General features: G+C 40.8%; 1 protein-coding gene across 4 annotated transcripts in view; it reads left to right on the top strand.

Moving 5' to 3' along the window:
- Window positions 1–20387, top strand: part of APLP2 (amyloid beta precursor like protein 2) — a 68939-nt gene that overhangs the window by 29439 nt on the left and 19113 nt on the right. For 2 of the 4 annotated variants that reach the window (XM_045555680.1, XM_045555681.1), the window contains exons 2-7: window positions 5730–5903; window positions 6751–6874; window positions 16112–16224; window positions 17051–17247; window positions 17655–17863; window positions 18918–19085. In XM_045555680.1, coding sequence (XP_045411636.1) covers window positions 5730–5903; window positions 6751–6874; window positions 16112–16224; window positions 17051–17247; window positions 17655–17863; window positions 18918–19085 — 985 coding nt within the window. The remainder of the gene's footprint in view (window positions 1–5729; window positions 5904–6750; window positions 6875–16111; window positions 16225–17050; window positions 17248–17654; window positions 17864–18917; window positions 19086–20387) is intronic. The other 2 variants (XM_045555683.1, XM_045555682.1) reach the window with 1 other exon arrangement.

The raw sequence follows: 20387 nt of genomic DNA, 5'->3' as shown, positions 1-20387 counted from the left end.
ATAATAGCTCCGTTTTTCCCACAAAAGGACTTTTCCTGTTCCAGGATCCTGTTCAGGCTCCCACGCTGCATTTACTTGTCATTTCTGCTTGGTCTTTTCTGATCTGTAGCAGTCCCTCTGTCTTAAATGTCTTACTGCTGGTGAGGTTAACATTGGTGCTTGATGGGAGTCTCCACTCTGAAGAAATTGTCTTTCCTTTTGTAGCTAATAAATATCTTGGGGAAGATACCTTGAAAGTATGCTAACAACAGGATTTTTTTCACTTTGTTAGTTAAGTAAATCTTTGGTGAATGTTCATGGGCACAGATGTAAGTCATTTTATTTATAATTTATGAATCATGAAGTGCCATTCAGCCCTAGAGCAAACAGGAATGAAAACAGTATATAGGATCTTCAAATCTTTTAATAGATTGTTCTTGTACTGACTTTCTTTCTTTAAAAACGGTCTTTGAGTAAGAGTGTTGTACCTTTTGCTATCACTAGTTGCAATGGTAACTGGCTGGGCCTGCTTCATTTTGTGTTTATTAGAACTAGAACTGTGTTAACTTGCCTTTGCGGGGTGAAACTTGAACACTTGAGTGTCTATAAGGCAGCGCCTTCCCATTCAGTGAAACATGATTTTCCCAGCAGTAGTATCAAACCCTGCATTTTGGAAGATGTTCCCTCTATGTCAGGTACTTTCACAAGCCCTGGAGCCAGATTTGATCCTGAGGCAGGACCTTCAGTGAGGAAAGAGATACCTGGGTGTACACATTTGCATTGCAGGGGGAGGGCAGCCCTTGGTCCTGAGCAGCTCTGTGAAGGGAGGTGGGCTCAGGTGGGCCTAGTAGTTACATTTCTTGAGGTGATGATTAAAGGCCTCGATTTAAAGTAGGTTCAGATTTAGATTTATTTAGATTTACATATTTATTGCTTTAAGTGGTTTCAGGTTTTCAACCAAGTTGCTAGAAGCACTTTTTACCAAGTTGAATTTCTGTACTTGGATAGATAAACTCTTCCCTGAGCCAAATTAATAAAATGGAACTTCTTTTTAAGAATGAATTATTAAGCAAAATGGAAGCACTGGGTTAGGAAAGCAACTGATGCAATTTGTTTTCAAAGCCTTAAAAATGCTGCAGTGTGCATAGATCACAAGGACCAGCTTAAGTGCCAGTGCGCGGGGCATTAATTTCTTTCGTAGAGGATTCCAGGTTCACAGGATATCAGAAGTGCTGACTTGGCAGTGAAATCCCATTTGTAACATGTTAGATTAGGAAACAGATTGATTTATGTGTTGATGTAATGGATCAGGGCACAGAGTGTGCTTAAGGAAATGGAGGGCACATTAAATAAGAGCATTTTCAGAGAAGTACAAACATTACAGAAAAAATTATCCTATTCTAGGTAAGGTTGGGGCATGTTTGATTAGTTGATTCCTAGACATGGTCCACAGAGGCTTTTTATATTTCAGATGATACCTTGTTGAGAGTCTCTCATGACCACAAGGATTAATCTTTCTGAACTCAAAAGTGATTCACTACAGCATATTAGCTGTCTGGATTGATTCCAGTTACTGTACTTTTTCTTGGTGGTAGCTGATGTGAGGATCTGTTGCTGCTTAGCTGCCTCTTCCTGTTGCTTTAACCTCTGGTATTTTAGATTCTCTTTGGGGATGGTAGTGCTGACCATCTCAGCTCAGAGATCAAATGCACTTACCACTGATGTGTTGACCTCAGTGGTTGACCCATAAACTGAACATTTATACAGTTGGAACTCTTGTGGTCTTGTAGCCAATAGCCATAATGAGTAACATGTGGAACATAATCTTTGGTGCTGATGAGTGGCTGCCTGCACTAAGACTGCCCATTCCTCGGCTGTGGCTTGGATGAGATCACCGTAACTAATTGACAGTTTCTCAACTGTATTCATTTTTGGAATTCAAGGTGTAAATGGTTCCTTCACCCACTTTGAGCTTCTGAATGATTAGATACCATACCTGAAATCCTATTTGTTTAGTATCTGCCTTTAATGTTAAAATATACAAGACCATAGAATTTAGGAAACATTGCTCAGAACCTTTTGGATTTAACTGTGGTGGTACTTAATTTATAATAGGTTTAGGAAACACATTCCCTTTGAACTGTCAGTTTGGCTTTCTAATGTATTAGGTTGGTGCAAAAGTAGTTGCAGTTTTAGCATTATTGAAATTTGCTGTTTGATATTGGAATACATTCTTAAATAGATGTTACATTATACATCTTTTGAATGTGCCTTTCTTGCTTTATGTTTTTTTGCTATTGACATTACTTGCTGTTTATTTTACATTTATTTTAGACTATGGAAAGAAATGATGTTAGACAAAAAGCAAATTCCAGCGATTTTCTTATTTGAGTTCAAAATGGGTTGTAAAGCAGTGGAAACAATTCACAACATCAACAATGCATTTGGCCCAGGAACTGCTAACAAATGTATAGTGCAGTGGTGGTTGAAGAAGTTTTGCAAAGGAGACGAGAGCCTTGAAGATGAGGAGCGCAGTGGGCGCCATCGGAAGTTGACAGCAATCACTTGAGAGCAATCATCGAAGCTGATCCTCTTACAACTACACGAGAAGTTGCTGAAGAACTGAACGTCGACCATTCTGCAGTTGTTTGGCATTTGAAGCAATGGGAAAAGTGAAAAAGCTCGGTAAGTGGGTGCCTCATGAGCTGACCGAAAATCAAAAAAATTGTCATTTTGAGGTGTCGTCTTACTATACGCAGCAATGAACCATTTTTTGATCAGATTGTGACCTGCGATGAAAAATGGATGTTATATGACAACTAGTGATGACCAGCTCAGTGGTTGGACAGAGAAGAAGCTCCAAAGCACTTCCCAAAACCAAACTTGCACCAAAAAAGGGTCATGGTCACTGTTGGGTGGTATGCTGACAGTCTGATCCACTACAGCTTTCTGAACCCCAGCAAAACCATTACATCTGAGAAGTATGCTCAGCAAATTGATGAGATGCACCGAAAACTGCAGTGCCTGCAGCCGGCGTTGGTCAACAGAAAGGGGCCAGTTCTTCTCCATGACGCCGGACTGCACGTCGCACAACCAATGCTTCAAAAGTTGAACGAATTGGTCTATGAAGTTTTGCTTCATCCACCACATGCACCTGACCTTGCTAACCGACTACCACTTCTTCAAGCATCTCGACAACTTTTTGCAGTGAAAATGCTTCCACAACCAGCAGGATGCAGAAAATGCTTTCCAAGAGTTTGTCGAATCCCAAAGGACGGATTTTTATGATATAGGAATAAACAAACTTATTTCTCATTGGCAAAATGTTGATTGTAATGGTTCCTATTTTGATTAATAAAGATGTGTTTCAAGCTAGTTATAATGATTTAAAATTCACAATCTGAAACTGCAGCTACTGTTGCACCAGCCTACCACATATTTATCATATCTTCTTGGATTGTCTTCATTTATTTCTATCCAGGCTTTTGAAGTAGGAAGCAGAGAATTTGGGGAGAGTGCTGGTTTTGGTACACAAAAGTGTCCCAGGGGCTTCTTTGCCTTTATATATACCAGTTTTTTTTCTCACATAATCCAAGTTTGTAGCTGTCTATAATCCTAAGATATGGATCGAAAAGAAGCATGGCCAAAAGAGGCAGCCTTTGGTACACATCTTGAACTTAGTGTGAAAATAATCACATTTGTCTTGTACACCTTTTATACCTTTTAATGATTTGTTTGAATGAAGCACCATTAGAGTATTACCTATGAATAAGTATATGTTTGTTTCTACTAATAACTTTAAATGTTTTTTCCTTCTTTGGAGGAAGCTAGAATTCACATCCGTCTATAGCTTCATTTGCAGTTATACTGAAGGTATAGGGCTTTCTACTTTAATAAGTAATTATTTGTCACAGCAGGACTACAGTCAGTTCTACCTAATAAAGGTGCTAATTGTTCATTGGATTTAATTGAGGTGTTTTTCAAACCTGATAGATATTGGCAACATTTTAATTCCAAATTAGCTTTCTCCTGGCTATCCAACAAGTGTTGGTGCATCGTTCTCTTATATTAGTAGGAAGCAGGCTAATTTTAATAAGCTCCTAAGCAAAATGTATGTTGGATGGTATATTTATCTTGGAAAAAGATCATTATATATTTCAAAACGAAATTGAAGTTCCTAATTGGAAGGATTACTCATGTCTACGTAGTTCATCGGCACAAGTAAATGAAAATTTCCTAGAAAAACATACATTTTCCATATATTTAAGAAGGCCAAAGCTACCCTTTCTTGTTAACAGGAAAACTGTTTTATGTTTATGCTCTTTTTAAAAAGAATAACGTAATGGACCATATAATCTAAACCTCCCATACAAGTTTTACATTTTAAAAAACTTTTTAATTTTTATTTTGAGAGAAGTTTTGCATTATGGGACACTACAAAACTCTATTATGGTTGTAACCATTACTAATGGCACGTTACTAGCTGCAGAGATGCCTTTGCTTTTCTAGTGCGTGATACTTGGCAGGAGCCTTACTGTCATAATTCCTAAATGTTATTTCTCACCTATAATTTCCGAGCTGTTAATGGTTCTCTTCACAAAAAGGATGATACTGACCAAAGAAAGACTTCATAGAATATTTGATGATTTTTACCCAGTGTGAGATAAAATTGTTCATGAAATCCCTTTTAGTGTTTCATTTCCATAAAGGATGCCATCACATACTGAGTAATGCAAGCCAAATGTGACATCTTCCTCTTCCTCATCCCTCATATCTAATCTTTGCCCATTTTCCTCTTTCTGATCTCTTGAACCTCCCTCTCCACCATACCACCTTAGCTCAACTACCGTTATCCCTCTCTTGGACTGCAACTCCAGCTTCCTGAACTGTTTCCCTGAATGTACTCTTGTTAGTCCTTTAAGTTGGTTCTTTACCTTCCAACCAGAGAAAGCATCAGAGCTGCATTTTGAAAATAATAACTTTGTGCTTAAAACTTCTGAACACTCCCAATGATAAAGACCGAAATCCTTCCTTTGTCTATAAAAGTCTTGTCCCTGCATGCCTCTCCACCATCTCTCTACCGCATGATCTCAACAGTCTGTCCACATGGGAGCTTAAAGGGCTGCTCAAATTTCACTCTCTTCAGGAAGCTTCCCTGATGACCCACAAGCCTAGTCAGATTCCTTTTTTATGTGCTTTCTCAGCATTGTGTTCTTTTCCTTCTTAGAACATCTGGGAATGTGATCATACCTTTGTGTGTGTGTGTTTTGACTCCTGGCTTAGAGCCTAAGAAAGTGGGCCATGACTTTTTGCTCTTGTATCCTAAGCATTTAGCACATTGCTTTGCAAAATAGTATTTGCTCAATAAAATTTTCTTGTGTGAGTAAATTAAAATTATTGGAACTATAGTCATTCTCTACATTCATGATTTGGTATACGAAGGAATGGAAAGTAGATTTGCTTGCACTAGAGCAGACTGCATTCGGGTTATAGATCGTCAAGTTAGAAGTATCCCAGAGGAGGAGTGTGGGGTTAGATTTCCTCTTGACCTTTCATTTTGGTCATATATGTCCAAAGATCTTTTTTTTCCTGGTCCAACTGCTGGAAATAGGATTTGTTTATCAAGATAAAAATAGTAAATAAAGATTTTTAAAAGATCAGTTTTGTCACAGCACCACTGAATGAATGAGTGTGCCTTTGTGCCAGCCTTTGCCGAGTAAACCTGGAATTTTTTTTCCTGTTTGATGTAGGCTCTTGCAGCCAATGCTGGAACAGGATTTGCTGTTGCTGAGCCTCAAATTGCAATGTTTTGTGGGAAGTTAAATATGCATGTGAACATCCAGACTGGGAAATGGGAACCTGACCCAACAGGCACCAAGAGCTGCTTTGGAACAAAAGAAGAAGTTCTTCAGTACTGTCAGGAGGTAAGAGTGTTGCCAGAAAGTTAAAACAGACTTTTTTTCTGGGTCAGGGTTGAACCTGTTTACCTTAGAAATAGATAGTCTATCATTCTTCTATTTTGACCTAAGACCAAAATGCTAATGGCTGGAGCCCCAGGCCTTTTGTTTCCAAATGTGTGGTGTGATTGAGACCTCCCAAAGGCTTTGCCTGTGTGCACTGTGAGCTCTCAGTTCTCTAAGGAAGGAATACTGCAGAAGCTTGGCAAGTACTGTGGAAGCACAGCCTGGTTCTCTTGTCTTCACGCTTGCCTTGGGGAGATGGAATGCAAAACAAGTCATGTGTATGCTTGTATTTTCTACTTACTGATAAATAGCCACCAGTATTGTAAATGATCATCTTAGGTCTGATTCAACTTTTGGGCCCAAAAGAAAAGAATATGATATAACTTCTTACCAAGGCTAATATATAGGACCAGGAGTCAAGTATTGTTCTAATAATTTCATTAATGGACATTTCTGTAGACTTGCCTCTTGAGTGTTCATAAACTCAGAGATTTACACATACCCTACAAGCAAACTTGACACCCAATGGCTTTGTTTTTGGGCTAAAATCTTGCTGCTTTTGCTTGTCTTTACATGCAAATTCCTTTTTAAAGGTGTTCAGAAATCTAACCTGTCAAAAGAAAACTAATAGTTACATTATCTTTTTACTTGATGACTTCAGTTGAAACCAGGGGTAGCAGAGTGGAACTTTAGATTTATATAGGATAAGGGTGGAGGCTGAGTAAACTTAGACACTTATCCTTACTTGCAAGTGAATAACCATCTGCAGATCAATTTATGTGTGTGTGTGTTTTTGCTTCCTTACCAGATGTATCCAGAGCTACAGATCACAAATGTGATGGAAGCAAATCAACCAGTCAGTATTGACAACTGGTGCCGTAGGGACAAAAAGCAGTGCAAGAGTCACATTGTTATACCTTTCAAGTGTCTTGGTAAGTGTTCTTGGTTACTTTTCAGGAAGTTCTCCCCTTCCCGTTTTTAAATTTAATTTTCTCTTGGCTCAGTGAAATAGGTACATGTGTTAGAAGCTGAGAGCTGCAGGAATTTGTTGGGAGAATTCTCTTTTGGGTATGTACTGCTTCCTAGTGTCAATAGCTGACCTCTTTTCAATGATTACTAACTCCTCCATTGTGATAATCCTTCTGTCTTTTGAGGATGAGCCTTTTCCGTGGTACCCATTAAGGGTGTTACCCACAGAGCAATCCAACTTTATCCTCAAATTAACAATTTGAAATTAATGTTGTACAGGAGTGGTACTGAAGAAAGCAGCCCAAGGAAAAGAGTCTGTTGTTTCCATTATTTCATTTTATACACATTCGCACTGTTAGACCAAACCTCTGGTAGTTTTCAGAAGGAAAAGTGACTCACAGCAGCCTGTGGACAGTCCAGAGGGCCAGGTCCTATGGAACCTGCCTTTCTGAAGGGCGTGGGGCTGGGAAGAGGATTCTGTGTTGCTAAGGTTGACTTTCAGAGCCAACCTGAGTCAAACTGTAGCAGTTTATTAGCCAGAAACAGTTGTTGCTTCAAATGCTTAGTGAATGTATTTGTCCTAACCACTCATCACCTGACACATCTGAATTTCCTCACATCACTGAACTGTGGGTGATTCAGGAACAGATTTGGTCACAGACACTTAAAAAGGCAAAACAGTCAATTTTAGATTATCCATGATAGGATTAACATAGACATCCTGAGTAGTTTTGTAGATATAGCTAATTGGAGCTTTTAATTTAACTTATTCCCTTCCCTCCCTTCACTAAAATCTCCTTAAACTTGAGACAGCTGCAGAATGGAATATGTTGCTTTTCTCATTCTCACATGTAACAAGGAGCCAAAAACGGGAAGAGTCAGCACGTGAATAACAGTATTTAAAATACTTAGCAATTAACTTTGCTTCAAAAGCCTTCAGTAAGGGGAGAGAGGGACATTGTGTGTGCTTAACACCATTTACTTTAAAACTGAGCATCTTACAGTAGTAAGAGACTTGTTAAAAATTTTATGTGATGTGGTTTAAGATGTTCTTCCATTCCATTTAGCTCTGAGAAATCTCAGGGCATGAGGTTTCATTTATTCTTCATAAAATTCGCAAACTATAAGTGAAACAAGAGATTGTTCTTGAATATTTGTAGACAATAGAAAGTGCTTAAAGTTGTTTCTTCTTTTTGCATTTTTGCCTCTTAAGAATTTGCAGGCCGGGTGCGGTGGCTCATGCCTGTAATCCTAGGTCTCTGGGAGGCCGAGGCGGGTGGATCGCTTGAGGTTGGGAGTTCAAGACCAGCCTGAGCAAGAGCGAGACCTTGTCTCTACTAAAAATAGAAAGAAATCATCTGGCCAACTAAAAAAATATATATAGAAAAAATTAGCTGGGCATGGTGGCGCATGCCTGTAGTCCCAGCTACTTGGGAGGCTGAGGCAGGAGGATTGCTTAAGCCCAGGAGTTTGAGGTTGCTGTGAGCTAGGCTGATGCCACGGCACTCACTCTAGCCTGGGCAACAGAGCGAGACTCTGTCTCAAAAAAAAAAAAAAAAAGAATTTGCAGCCTGGGGCCTGGCATGGTGGCTCATGCCTGTAATCCTAGCACTGTGGGAGGCTGAGGCAGGAGGATCGTTTGAGCTCAGGAGTTCGAGACCAGCCTGAGCAAGAGCAAGACCCCGTCTCCACTAAAAATAGAAAGGAATTATCTGGACAACTAAAAATATATATAGAAAAAATGAGCCGGGCATGGTGGCACATGCCTGTACTCCCAGCTACTTGGGAGGCTGAGGCAGGAGGATCACTTAAGCCCAGGAGTTTGAGGTTGCTGTGAGCTAGGCTGATGCCACGGTACTCTAGGCAGGGCACCAGAGCGAGACTTTGTCTCAAAAAAAAAAAAAAGGAAAAGTTAGCTGGACATGGTGGCAGACTCCTGCAGTCCCAGCTACTCGAGAGGCTGAGGCAAGAGGATCGCTTGAGCCCAGGTGTCTGAGATTGTAGTGAGCTATGACGATGCCATTGCATTCTAGCCTGGGATCCTGTCTCCAAAAAAAAAAAAAACTTTTCAAAGTTACAGAATGGTTACAAAAACAGTACAAAGAATTCCTGTATATCCATCACCCAGATTTCAGATTTTCCAACTGTTAACATTTGATTGGTGTGGTGAAATTAATCTTATTAATATAATCCCCCCCCCACACACATCCTCTCTCTAATGGATTTTTTGTTATTTGTTGTTTTTTGAATGATTTGATAATAAGTTGCAGATAGTGCCCTTTTTTATTATTTCAGAATTTTACCAGGGTGCATATGTTTTGGCTACATAATCTACTTTTGTACAGTTTGAGTTACAAGTGTGCCCTTCAGTTAGTGTGTACTGTACCTGTTAAGGGTGAATTTACCCATCCCCTCCTCCCCCTCCCACCTACTTGATTTCCCTTGAATTTTATTTTCATATGTGCACGTAAGTGTTAATCGATTAGTTCCAATTTAGTATTGAGTACATGTGGTGTTTTTTTTTCCATTCTTTCAATCAGATAGTGTCCTTATGCCTTAATGTAGATTGTGTACTTTTTTAAAGTGAGGAAATTCTATTTAACCATAGCATAATCAAAATCAGGATTCTGTAGACAATACCTAATTGATCCAATAGCTAATCTACAGAACCTATTCAAGTGTCCCTTGTTCCAGTAACATCCAGGATGTAATCCAAGATCACGTGTTGCATTTAGTTCTCTCTTTAGTCTTTCCTTGTCCTTCATGACCTTTGTATTTGAAAAACTACAGACCAGTTACTTTGTGAGCTGCCTTACAATTTGGATTTGTCTACGATCCTTTTGATTTATGCATTTTTGAGGGGAATATCACAGAAGTGTTCTGGTTGCATCATATTGGGAGTCGTGTGATGTCAGTTTGTTCTGTTACCACCATTAAGTTTCATCATCTGGCTAAAATGTTGTCTGCCTTCATTTATTTACTTCATTATATACTCATTATCTGGATTTGGCCTGTGGGAGCCCTTTGTGCTGGTTCCTGTGTCCTTTTCACATGTTTCTTTCATTCTTTGAGAACTTCCTTTCTTGTACAAAAAGGATGCTCCAGGCCTATGCTGTATTTTCCCTACTCCACCCCCAGAGTTTGTTTCTCCAATAAGCCTTGGTTTCTTTTAGTGGGGACTGCTATTTAGGAACCAAGATCTTAGGTGTGCTTACTGATGTTATTGCTTCTAGGCCCACTCAACAAACAGAACTAGGAAATATATATATTCCATTTACAGACACATAAATCTGTATTTCCATGTCAGTCTATGGATATATTAAAAACAATGAGCTTATAGTGGTATCTCCGATTCCAGTATCCTCAGTATATTTACTTATGTGCTCAGTACTCCTGCAAATACTCAGTCTCTCTGCTTTTCAAAAACAGATTTGTTGAGATGTAATTTACATACTGTACAATTCACCCATTTTGAAGTATACAGTTTAATAGTTTATAGTATATTCACTTAATTATGCAACCATACACAATTCTTTTAAAATACAAACTGTACTAAAAATTGACATGGTAAAAAGTAAGAGTCCTGTATACTTTATTCACCAGAAGTAACCATAGTGAGTCCTTTTATATATATTAAGATGAATACCACATGTTGGAGTAAAGAGATGGTAGTAATATAGTTAGCTTCAGCCCTGAAACCCTCTTGCTGACTAGCAAACCCAGACAGCATAGGCAGGTCAGAAGAGGGGTGAGGAGATGGGGCCTGGGGGAAGACAGGCTATGGAAATATGGATTGGGTGCCTCTATTAATTGGTTTGGATGTCCCACGTTTTTTACCTCTGTCTTCAGGCACAATTTTTGTTTGCTGCTTGCTGTTTGTGCTAGGTTGAGGGCAAAGGTAATGTCTTGATCACTGTGTTTGAAAGCAGTTTGAGAGAGAACATAGATTGTTAGCAGTGTTGGCATCGAGTCAAGTGTTGCACTGTGTGTAAATGTCTGTGTTCACTACGTCACTCAGCTCTGCCCTGTTCTGAGAGCATACTTAACTGCCCATCAGTATGACTGTTTTAAACTGATACATGGTATATTGGATGAGAAGCTACAGTTCAATCTTCCCCCTCCTCAAAATGCACCTTATATCTTGTGTTACTACTACTTGCCTCCTGGCCATCTATAAAAATTTATATAAATAATTAAATAAATAGGATGGTCCAAGTAGGACAGAGTTGGTGGTGTGTGAAGATGCAAAACTGCAGGTGTTTAGGGGGGAAGAGTCTTAGTCCTATCTCTGACATCCGTGTATGGACTGGCTATATAGTACTAAAAACAGGAGAGTTTTGTAAGCCCATGACTTGTTATTTTTTATTATTTTTGGATGGAGATTTGGGCAGGAGTGTTACTGCAGTGTGAAGACTACTGGAAAAGTTCTCGTTTAATACTCTACTTCAGAAGCTTTGAGGTGAGCCTTCAGCAGTTGTACCCTGGTGTGCTGGAGCAGCTTGTTCGTCCATTGCAGGGGGCCCTTTGCAAGCCTTCTAGCCTTTGGAATCTTGGTAGCCCATCAACAGTTCACCCTGTTCCTGATGTGGACCCTTATGCAAGGTGACTGTTTCGCTCATGAGATTTATTCTGGATCCTGGACTTCTCAGAGCTCTGTTTACCTCAAAGACATCTTGGGATAGCTACCAGACCTCATTCCATAAGACTGTTTTCTCCCACCTGGGTAGAGTTTCCAGGAGCCCCCTAAATGACATGGTTTTCCTGTTTGCAGCTGGAGAGTACTTTTATGGTAGGTTTATTTATACATGTGGGTGTTGGTGTTGGGAGCTTCCCCAAGTGGGTAAGCAGCCTTTGTTATTTATTTTGAAAGGAATTTCAGCAACTCTGAAAAAGCTCTAAAACCTGGATGGCTGCCATGGTACTGCTGGAGAGAGGTGGTGTGAAAGAAAAGCTGAATCACAGGGAATGAGTAGAGATTGGAGATAAATCCTAACTGCAGCTTAAATGAAATCGTATAGGTTAGGTTTTGCTATGTTGCCCTATTCATTGATCAGCAAAAACAATAAAACTTTGTTTGTCCAGTGACTTAATTATTGTGGCTATTACATTGTACACTAACTGAGGATGTTACAAACTTTGATATAAGCTTTTTAAAGTGAGACAAACCATTTTCAGTGTTCTATAAAACAGACCAATACTGATCTACCTAGATAAGTTTTTTTCCTAGGAGCTTCTGATGAATAATTACAGCAAAGGCGGAAAGTAGCAGTGAAGTGATAGAACGGATGCTGGGATTGAAATATGTTTCCTCTTTCAGCTTACTTTTTTAAAAAGTTTATTTTTCAATAAAAGAAGTTCGCAGTGGGGCTGGGGACCAAAAACAATCATTTTCAGTTTCTGTACTAAGTTAATTGTGATTAACATTTGGTGTGTAGATGAGAAGTTTTTTCTTGGATATACATTGAAATGTCTGCGCTTTTAAGCGTGTGGGGTTTTTTTCTCCTAAGTGGAATCATACTACACATGTTCTTCTGTTTTTTTGGTTTTTTTTTTAAGTTCTGTTTATTTTTATTTGACATTTATTGAGCTTCTATTATGTGCTAATCTTGGGGATCTTTGAGTAAAAGAGAAATCTGGCCATAAGACATTAACCAGCCTAAAGGAGGAGGGGTTCGAGTTGTGTGTGGGGTGTATTTATTGATTTTGTTTGTTTAATGATTTTCAGAATTATCAAACCACAATGGAAATTTTTTCATGTTAAATATGGACATAAACCATGTTTCTTGTGACTCATGGTATTCTGTTATATATTGGTGTCATTTAATGTCCTGTTGATGGACATGTAGTTTGGTTCTGGGCTCTTGATGTTAATAAAATAATGAATTTCTTTGTTCCCTTGTTTAGTTATTTCCTTAGGGTATATTTTTAGAGTTGGAATTGTTGAATCAAACAGTACTGGGTTTTTCTCCCCCCCCCCCCCCCCCCCCCCGTTTTTTTTTGAGACAGAGTCTCGCTCTGTTGCCCTGGCTAGAGTGCCATGGCGTCAGCGTAGCTCACAGCAACCTCAAACTCCTGGGCTCAAGCAATCCTCCTGCCTCAGCCTCCCGAGTAGCTGGGACTACAGGCATGCACCACCAGGCCCGGCTAATTTTTTCTATATATATATTTTTAGTTGTCCAGATAATTTCTTTCTATTTTTAGTAGAGACGGGGTCTCGCTCTTGCTCAGGCTGGTCTTGAACTCCTGACGTCAAGGCGATCCTCCCGCCTCGGCCTCCCAGAGTGCTAGGATTACAGGTGTGAGCCACCGCGCCCGGCCAAGTACAGAGTCTCACTCTGTTGCCCTGGCTAGAGTGTTGTGGCATTCTCCTAGCTCACAGCAACCTCAAACTCCTGGGCTTAAGCAATCCTACTGCCTCAGCCTCCCGAGTAGCTGGGACTACAGGCATGCGCCACCATGCCTGGCTAATTTTTTCTATGTATTTTTAGTTGTCCAGATAATTTCTTTCTATTTTTAGTAGAGATGGGGTCTCGCTCTTGCTCAGGCTGGTCTCGAACTCCTGAGCTCAAACGATCCACCTGCCTCGGCCTCCCAGGTGCTAGGATTACAGGCGTGAGCCACCACGCCTGGCCTAGTTTATTTTCTGAGGCACAAAAAGGTTAACTTGCTTAAGGTCACTGTGCTAGTAAATGACAGTGCTGAGATTGAGCCCTGGCATTTAACCCTATATAAACTGCCCTCTTAAGTATACGTTTTTGTTGCTTTTTGTCGTAAGTTAACAAATATATAAATGGCCCAGTTCATACAGAGTGGTCACATTAAATAATGTGAATTGCTGATTGGATGTCAGAATTCTAGATACTAGAGTACCTTTCTTAGTAGAGGCAGATCCTAGTTCATCATTGGTGGTTGTTATTTGCAAGCATTGACTATAAGTCTGGAGCAGTGGTCCCCTACCTTTTTGGCACTAGGGACTGGTCTCATGGAAGATGATTTTTCTACAGACCGGCGGGTGGGGGTGGGGGTACCGGGGCTCCTGCAGCGATGCGATGCTGATGCAAGCAACGGTGAGGAGAGTGGCTATAAATACAGATGAAGCTTCACTCTGTTGCCCTCCGCTCACCTTCTGCTATGCACTCCCCCCTTCCTAAGTTTCACGGAAGACAATTTTTCCATGAGGGATGGGGGGCAGAGCTCTGCGGCCCAGTCCCTAACAGGCCACAGACTGGTATTGGTGTGCGGACCGGGGCTTGGGAACTGCAGGTCTAGAGGATTGGTAAAGCTTGTATGTGGGTACTACGTCCCTTGGAGCCTTTGGAGTCCTCAGAAGCAGCAATATGTCTGACTTACCTTTGTATTCCTGTGTTGGTGTCAGTGAAGCTATTTGACCTCAAAAGTCCCTGTACTAATAATGCTAAGAAACCTAACTGCCACGTGTAACACTGTTTTCACGTGGGGAGACTGTACTCATGCTCCAGTTTGTCACATCAGAAGCACATTTTCCCACTTTACCAGATCAGGGAATTCCTTTCTCTTACCAATTAGGTAAACTGACTTCTCTAGTGACGGAGGCTGAGGCAGAGGATCTTAGGGGACCCAGCCATGATGGCAAAGATGGGGCATGGGCCTATGTAGACTTTCCACTAGCTGAGCCCTAAGACCTTTCTTAGACCTCATTACTTTCTGATTATGTTTTTTTCTTAACCTCAAAGGTTAGCCTGCCTGCTTCCTTTTCCCCTGCCCCTACTAACTGCATCTCACCCTGAATTAAGCACACCATCTTGTCTTCTTTCTTTCCTCCACTTAGACCTGGCTGGGGTGTATGGCTGATGTATCAGAACCACCTGGGATGCATGTGCAGTGCAGGTTACTGAGTCCAGCCTTATGCTATTGGATCAGAGTGTCTCTGAGTGATAATCCAGTGACAGACATGTTTTTAACTTTTTATTATGGAAAGCTACAAACATAGCCAAACATAGAGACCATGCTACAGTCCACCGTGGTGTGCCTGTTAGCCAGCTGTATAACCATCATCAGTCCTTGAGCTGTTCCTGCTCCGTCTGTGGCCCCACTGCCTCCCAACCCTGATTATTTGGAAACAAGTCAGATACCGTTTTTCCCCTATAAATAAATAGCTCTGTGTATTTTTCTCCCACCTTTTTATTTTTGAAAAGTTTTGGATCTAAAGGAAAAAATGTAATAGTGAATACCTCTATACCCTTTACTTGGATTCTGCAGTTTTGCCCGATTTATTTCTCTGTGTGTGTTGTGTCTGACATATTTTTTTGTTGCTGAACCATTTGAAAGTAAGGTGGAGCATCATGACAGTTCATTTCTAATACTTTAGCTTGTTTCTCCTAATAACAGGGACATTCTCCTGTATAATGACAATACAATTATCACATTTTGGAAATATTCCTAAAGAGTCTAGGCCATTTGTTTAACAGAATATCCTTACATTTAGCTTTGGACTGTTTTATCATGACTAGATTCAAGTGACATATTTTAGCAGGAATACTGTGTAGGGGATATGTTCTTCTTAGGATATCACACATGCAAGTTTGTTCACTATTGGCAATGTTAAATCAGTCACCTGGTTAAGGTAGTTTTGCTAGAGCTTCCCATTGTAAGGGCACCTTTGCCCCTTTGCAATTAATCATACATTGATGATTCTTACCTGAATCAATTATTACGATGGTGGTTTATCTAAAGAAAGATTCATCTGCACTTAAGTAGAACACCCAGTCTTAGTTTTCTGGGCCTTTTGTTGTTAGAACAGGGGTGGGCAGATGTAGGGAAGTGAGAGGCTAGGAGTATGTGTTATTCCTGTGAGCTCAGAGGCACAGAGAGTGGCTTCTGTGTGTGTTTGAGGTGGTCGTGAAGCAGGGGGTCCTATTCATACTCTTCCTGTCACGTGTTGATCTAGCCCTACGGTGGGACTACAAGGAATTGCGGTCAGGGAACATTAGGAAGGCCCTAGCATCCGGGCTCTGATGGAATGGTGAGTTCTTGTGGCTGCTTGCCTAGAGCTGTCCTGTCTCGTTGGCCTTTGAAGATAGGAGATGTCTATCTGCTTATACACATTAGAGACTGTTCCTGTGTCCTCCTGGCTACGTAACTGTCATAGTGGTCTGCAGTCAGGGTCGTTATTATCTTGAATCATGATCAGATTTGCTTCTGACAAAAGTTCTCTTTTTTAGTGGGTGAATTTGTAAGTGATGTTCTGCTAGTTCCAGAAAAGTGCCAGTTTTTCCACAAAGAGCGGATGGAGGTGTGTGAGAATCACCAGCACTGGCACACCGTAGTGAAAGAGGTGAGACGATGCGCGGGGACAGTCAAGTGTTGTGTCTGTTAGGAGAGAGAGTAGCATTTTCTCCAAATCTCACCATGCTTTTAATTGTCTTTGTTTACCCTTTATCTCCTTAAAGTTTACTATTCTATATTCTAAATAAAAAATATTTTGGAGAGGAATATATATTTGCATAGGGAAGTATAGCACTGACAGTCTAGCTTCTAAAGTTAAGGATATTTTATCCTGGTCAAGTTCAAAGAAAAAATTAAAATTAAAATTTTTAAAAAAAAGATATTAAATAGTTTGTTGAGCAAGAATACTGTATGCTGCCAGCAGCTCTCCCAGCAAGGTCATCCTAAACCCCAGGGACTGTGTGGAAATAACCAATTACAGAAATTCTGGGTCTGTACATACATTCAGACAGGATTAGGTGCCATTTGACTCTTCTGGCAGAGAGTGCCCACACCAGTGGTCAGTGTAAATTAGCGTTGACCACCTTTAACTAGTATTGATAATAACTGGAAGAAACTCCCTTCAGTTTTTTTCAAGTTTAGTTTTTCAATGTTTTTGGGCCAGATGATGTTTCTCTATTATAAGTTAAGTAAAATTTTTCAATGCTATATGTAGAAACTAAAAAAAAAAAAAAAAAAATTAAGTAAAATAAAAAATAAGGAAAATGTATACATCTTAAAATAATAGAACAATTTTTTGACAGAAATTTTGTGTGTCATAAGAGAGAAAGCATGACCTAGTGATTTGATACAGGTTTCTTTTGGCTAAGGGATCAGGGAATATTTGACCAGATTTACTGTGTAGCATGTTCTCATGTGGTCTGGGTTTGTTTTAGGCATGTCTGACTCAGGGAATGACCTTATATAGCTACGGCATGCTGCTACCTTGTGGGGTAGACCAGTTCCATGGCACTGAATATGTGTGCTGCCCTCAGACAAAGATTATTGAATCTACTGTGTCAAAAGAAGAGGAGGAAGAGGAGGAAGAGGAAGAGGAGGAAGATGAAGAGGAAGACTATGATATTTACAAAAGGTAGCTCTTGTCCTGAACTGTGAAATCATTTTGCCTATTTGTTAGCCCTCCTGTAAAAGTGGCTGTTGGCTGCTAGCCCCTTACTTCTGGATAAGGTGGGCATTCCCTTGTTATGGTAGAGTTGATTCAGTTTGTGTTTCATTGTAGCCGCAGCTGATCACAGGAGTACCTGTGACTTTCAGTTTTACGTCATACTGGCATTATTTCTGCAGGTTAACGCAGTCTGTGTCCACTAACTGTTCTCTTTTGCTGATGTAGCTGAGCTGAGGGCTTTAGTGTCACAGTTAAATGTGAGTTGAGCTTATTTCCTGTCTCTGTTTTTGTGTTTCAGAATAGGGAAGGGGAACCATTGTTGTGCTTTGTGCATAGGAGGTATTACCCTTCCTTTTTTCTATTGTGGCCTTTAGTGAATTTCCTACCGAAGCAGATCTGGAAGACTTCACAGAAGCAGCTGTGGATGAGGATGACGAGGATGAGGAAGAAGGGGAGGAAGTGGTAGAAGACCGTGATTACTACTACGACACTTTTAAAGGAGATGATTACAACGAGGAGAACCCGACTGAACCCAGCAGCGATAGTGCTATTTCAGACAAGGAGATTGCTCACGATGTTAAAGGTAATCCGATGTGAAGCCACGGGTTTAAAATCCACATGGTGATTATTTACTTAGCCTTCTGTATTGCTTATTACAGGTAAGTCAGTCACAGAAGGAAAGGTGCTGCCTCTGCGCTGGAGGTGAATTCAGCTCTTCCGTGTGGTGTGCTGTCTTAGCAGTGGGCAGGCAGGCACATCCAGGGAGAGAGCAGAATTGAATTAGAAAAACAGAGTTTGCGTTTTAAAGATTAAATTAGAAAACAGGGACTAGCAAATAAAAGAGAAAACCTGATCCCCACCCTTCAGCAGGATTCTTCATGTTTAGCCTAAAATGTTCTCTCCACGCAAAACCCCACCTCCTAGAATGGACAACTTTCCTGGTTTTTCTTTTTGTCCACATATTTGTAGCTGGGAGGGTGAAATTTAATGACCTACTGGAAATAAATCGAGGCCTGTGGTTTTTTCATCTTGCCAATTATTATAAAAAAAGAAAAGGTGATAGTTCCAGAGCCATTTATATACAGCTTCCTGCTGACGGTATATTTGAAACCAATTAAGATTTGAAGAATTATTTGGACTCAACTGGAGGGAAATTACTTAACTAGTCTAGAAGTTTACAATTCACCTTAGAGAACATAAAAATGGAAAACACTTGTCCTTTCGAGGTGCGTTAGTCTTTAGCACAGGTATCACCACTTAAAACAGTCTTTCCACCAGCATTATCTCCTTTGGTCCTTGAAACCACCAAAATGGATGAACCAGGCAAATATCTCCACTTAACAGATCAGAAATGTGAGCCTCACAGAGCTGTGAGACAAAGAATTTCTCTGTGTCAGCCTAAACTTCAATCCAGGCAGTGCCAAATGAAATTTATTTCAGTTCCTAAATGTCTTTATTACATGGGAAATAACTGCTACCTCAGAAATGACTGGCCTGAGTTGGGGAGTTCGGTTAGCCAGGGTAAGCCCCAGCTTGGGCCTCCCCTCACCCTATCCCACCCCTTGCCGGCCTGTAGCATTTTGAAGCATTTGAAGCAACTGCCTCTGTCCTGCTGACACTTGACCATTTTCACACAGCTGTCTGCTCCCAGGAGGCGATGACGGGGCCCTGCCGGGCCGTGATGCCTCGTTGGTACTTCGACCTCTCCAAGGGAAAGTGTGTGCGCTTTATATATGGCGGCTGCGGCGGCAACAGGAACAATTTTGAGTCTGAGGATTATTGTATGGCTGTGTGTAAAACCATGAGTAAGTCCCGCCTCGCGCTGGCCCTGTGCAGCAGCACTGTCCTGTCCAGCGTTCTGTCTCTCTCCCGCCGTCCTTGTGACTGCATCTGTGTAGTGTTCCCTGCTGACTTAGGTGTTTGCTGTCAGTTGTTTTTTCCCCTCATCTTTGTGCTTTCTAGATCTAGGCTGTACTTTCCTGTTGGCAGTTGTCAGCTCAGTTTTCCGTGTCCCGTGCTCACTGTGTGTCTGGTGGTGGTTGGTGGTGGTGTGTGACTTCCTTGGTGCAGGGGATGGCAGAGCCAGGGGCTGGTTCTTTCTCATGCAGCCGTGGAGGCCCCAGGCTCCCAACTTTAGTGTCTGTTGGGAAGGCAGCCATGCCCTCGACTATCTCTAATTGAAAGGCACCAACGGGTAAGCAGAATAGCAGTGAGTTCCAGGCTTTGCCTCTCATTCTTGTCTTTGAACTGCCCTGTAGCTGACCTCTGTGATGCATGCCGGCTGAAGGGACACCCACTCTCGAAAGGAGTGACAATAGGAATACTTTTGGGAGTTCAGAATATTGAAATATCTTGCATTATGCACTCTAGGGAGAGAGCTCTGCGGCCAAGTGGTAGTGACTTGTTTCTCCAGTATTTTGGCAACACTGGGTCATAGAGCACTTTAGACAGTGAGAAAATCTCAGTTTGTGTGTTCTTTGATCTGAAACCCAGTTGGGGTTGGGTTTATGCAAGGCGTAGGCAGGAAAAAGAGTTTTCCTTTTCTCCGTGGTTACTCCTTTTCCTTTATAAGACCCTCTCTTACCTTGCAGCACTGACCTATGCTGACCAGGCCAGGTAGTTTTCCTTGGTTCCTACTCTTGAATTCATCAGAATAATAAGTTGCTGTCTGTTCCTGGTATTTGCTCTAAAGGTTTTTGGCTGTAGCTTCTGATAGTTTTTCATTCATGTTTGTTCTTTCTTCCTCGAATCAATAGATTTTTTAAATCTTAATATAAAATGATACACTCAGTGCTTCCACTCAGCTGCTGCACAACGAGAAAGCTGTTCTTGATACAGTGGAAGGGGTGAAATAAAAGGAGTCCTTAGGGAATGCTATCAAAGAAACTTGGTTTATTCAGGAAAGATTTAGAAATAGAAATTGTGATATTGACTACTTTGTAAAACTACTAAAAGTAAGGGTCAAAAAAACACTGTTTGGGGTTGAAGCTTGAGGAATTGAGGACCTTTAAAAATCTCACTGAACAAGGAGGTGGCAGTCTCTTCCTGAAGGCTAGGTAGTGCTGTAAGACACAGTGGAATGCAGGTCTGTGAAGCTGCCCCCCTTT

This window comes from Lemur catta, chromosome 7 (genome assembly GCF_020740605.2).
Source record: "Lemur catta isolate mLemCat1 chromosome 7, mLemCat1.pri, whole genome shotgun sequence".
Lineage (NCBI taxonomy): Eukaryota > Metazoa > Chordata > Mammalia > Primates > Lemuridae > Lemur > Lemur catta.
This window is presented reverse-complemented; position numbering and strand designations above follow the sequence as displayed.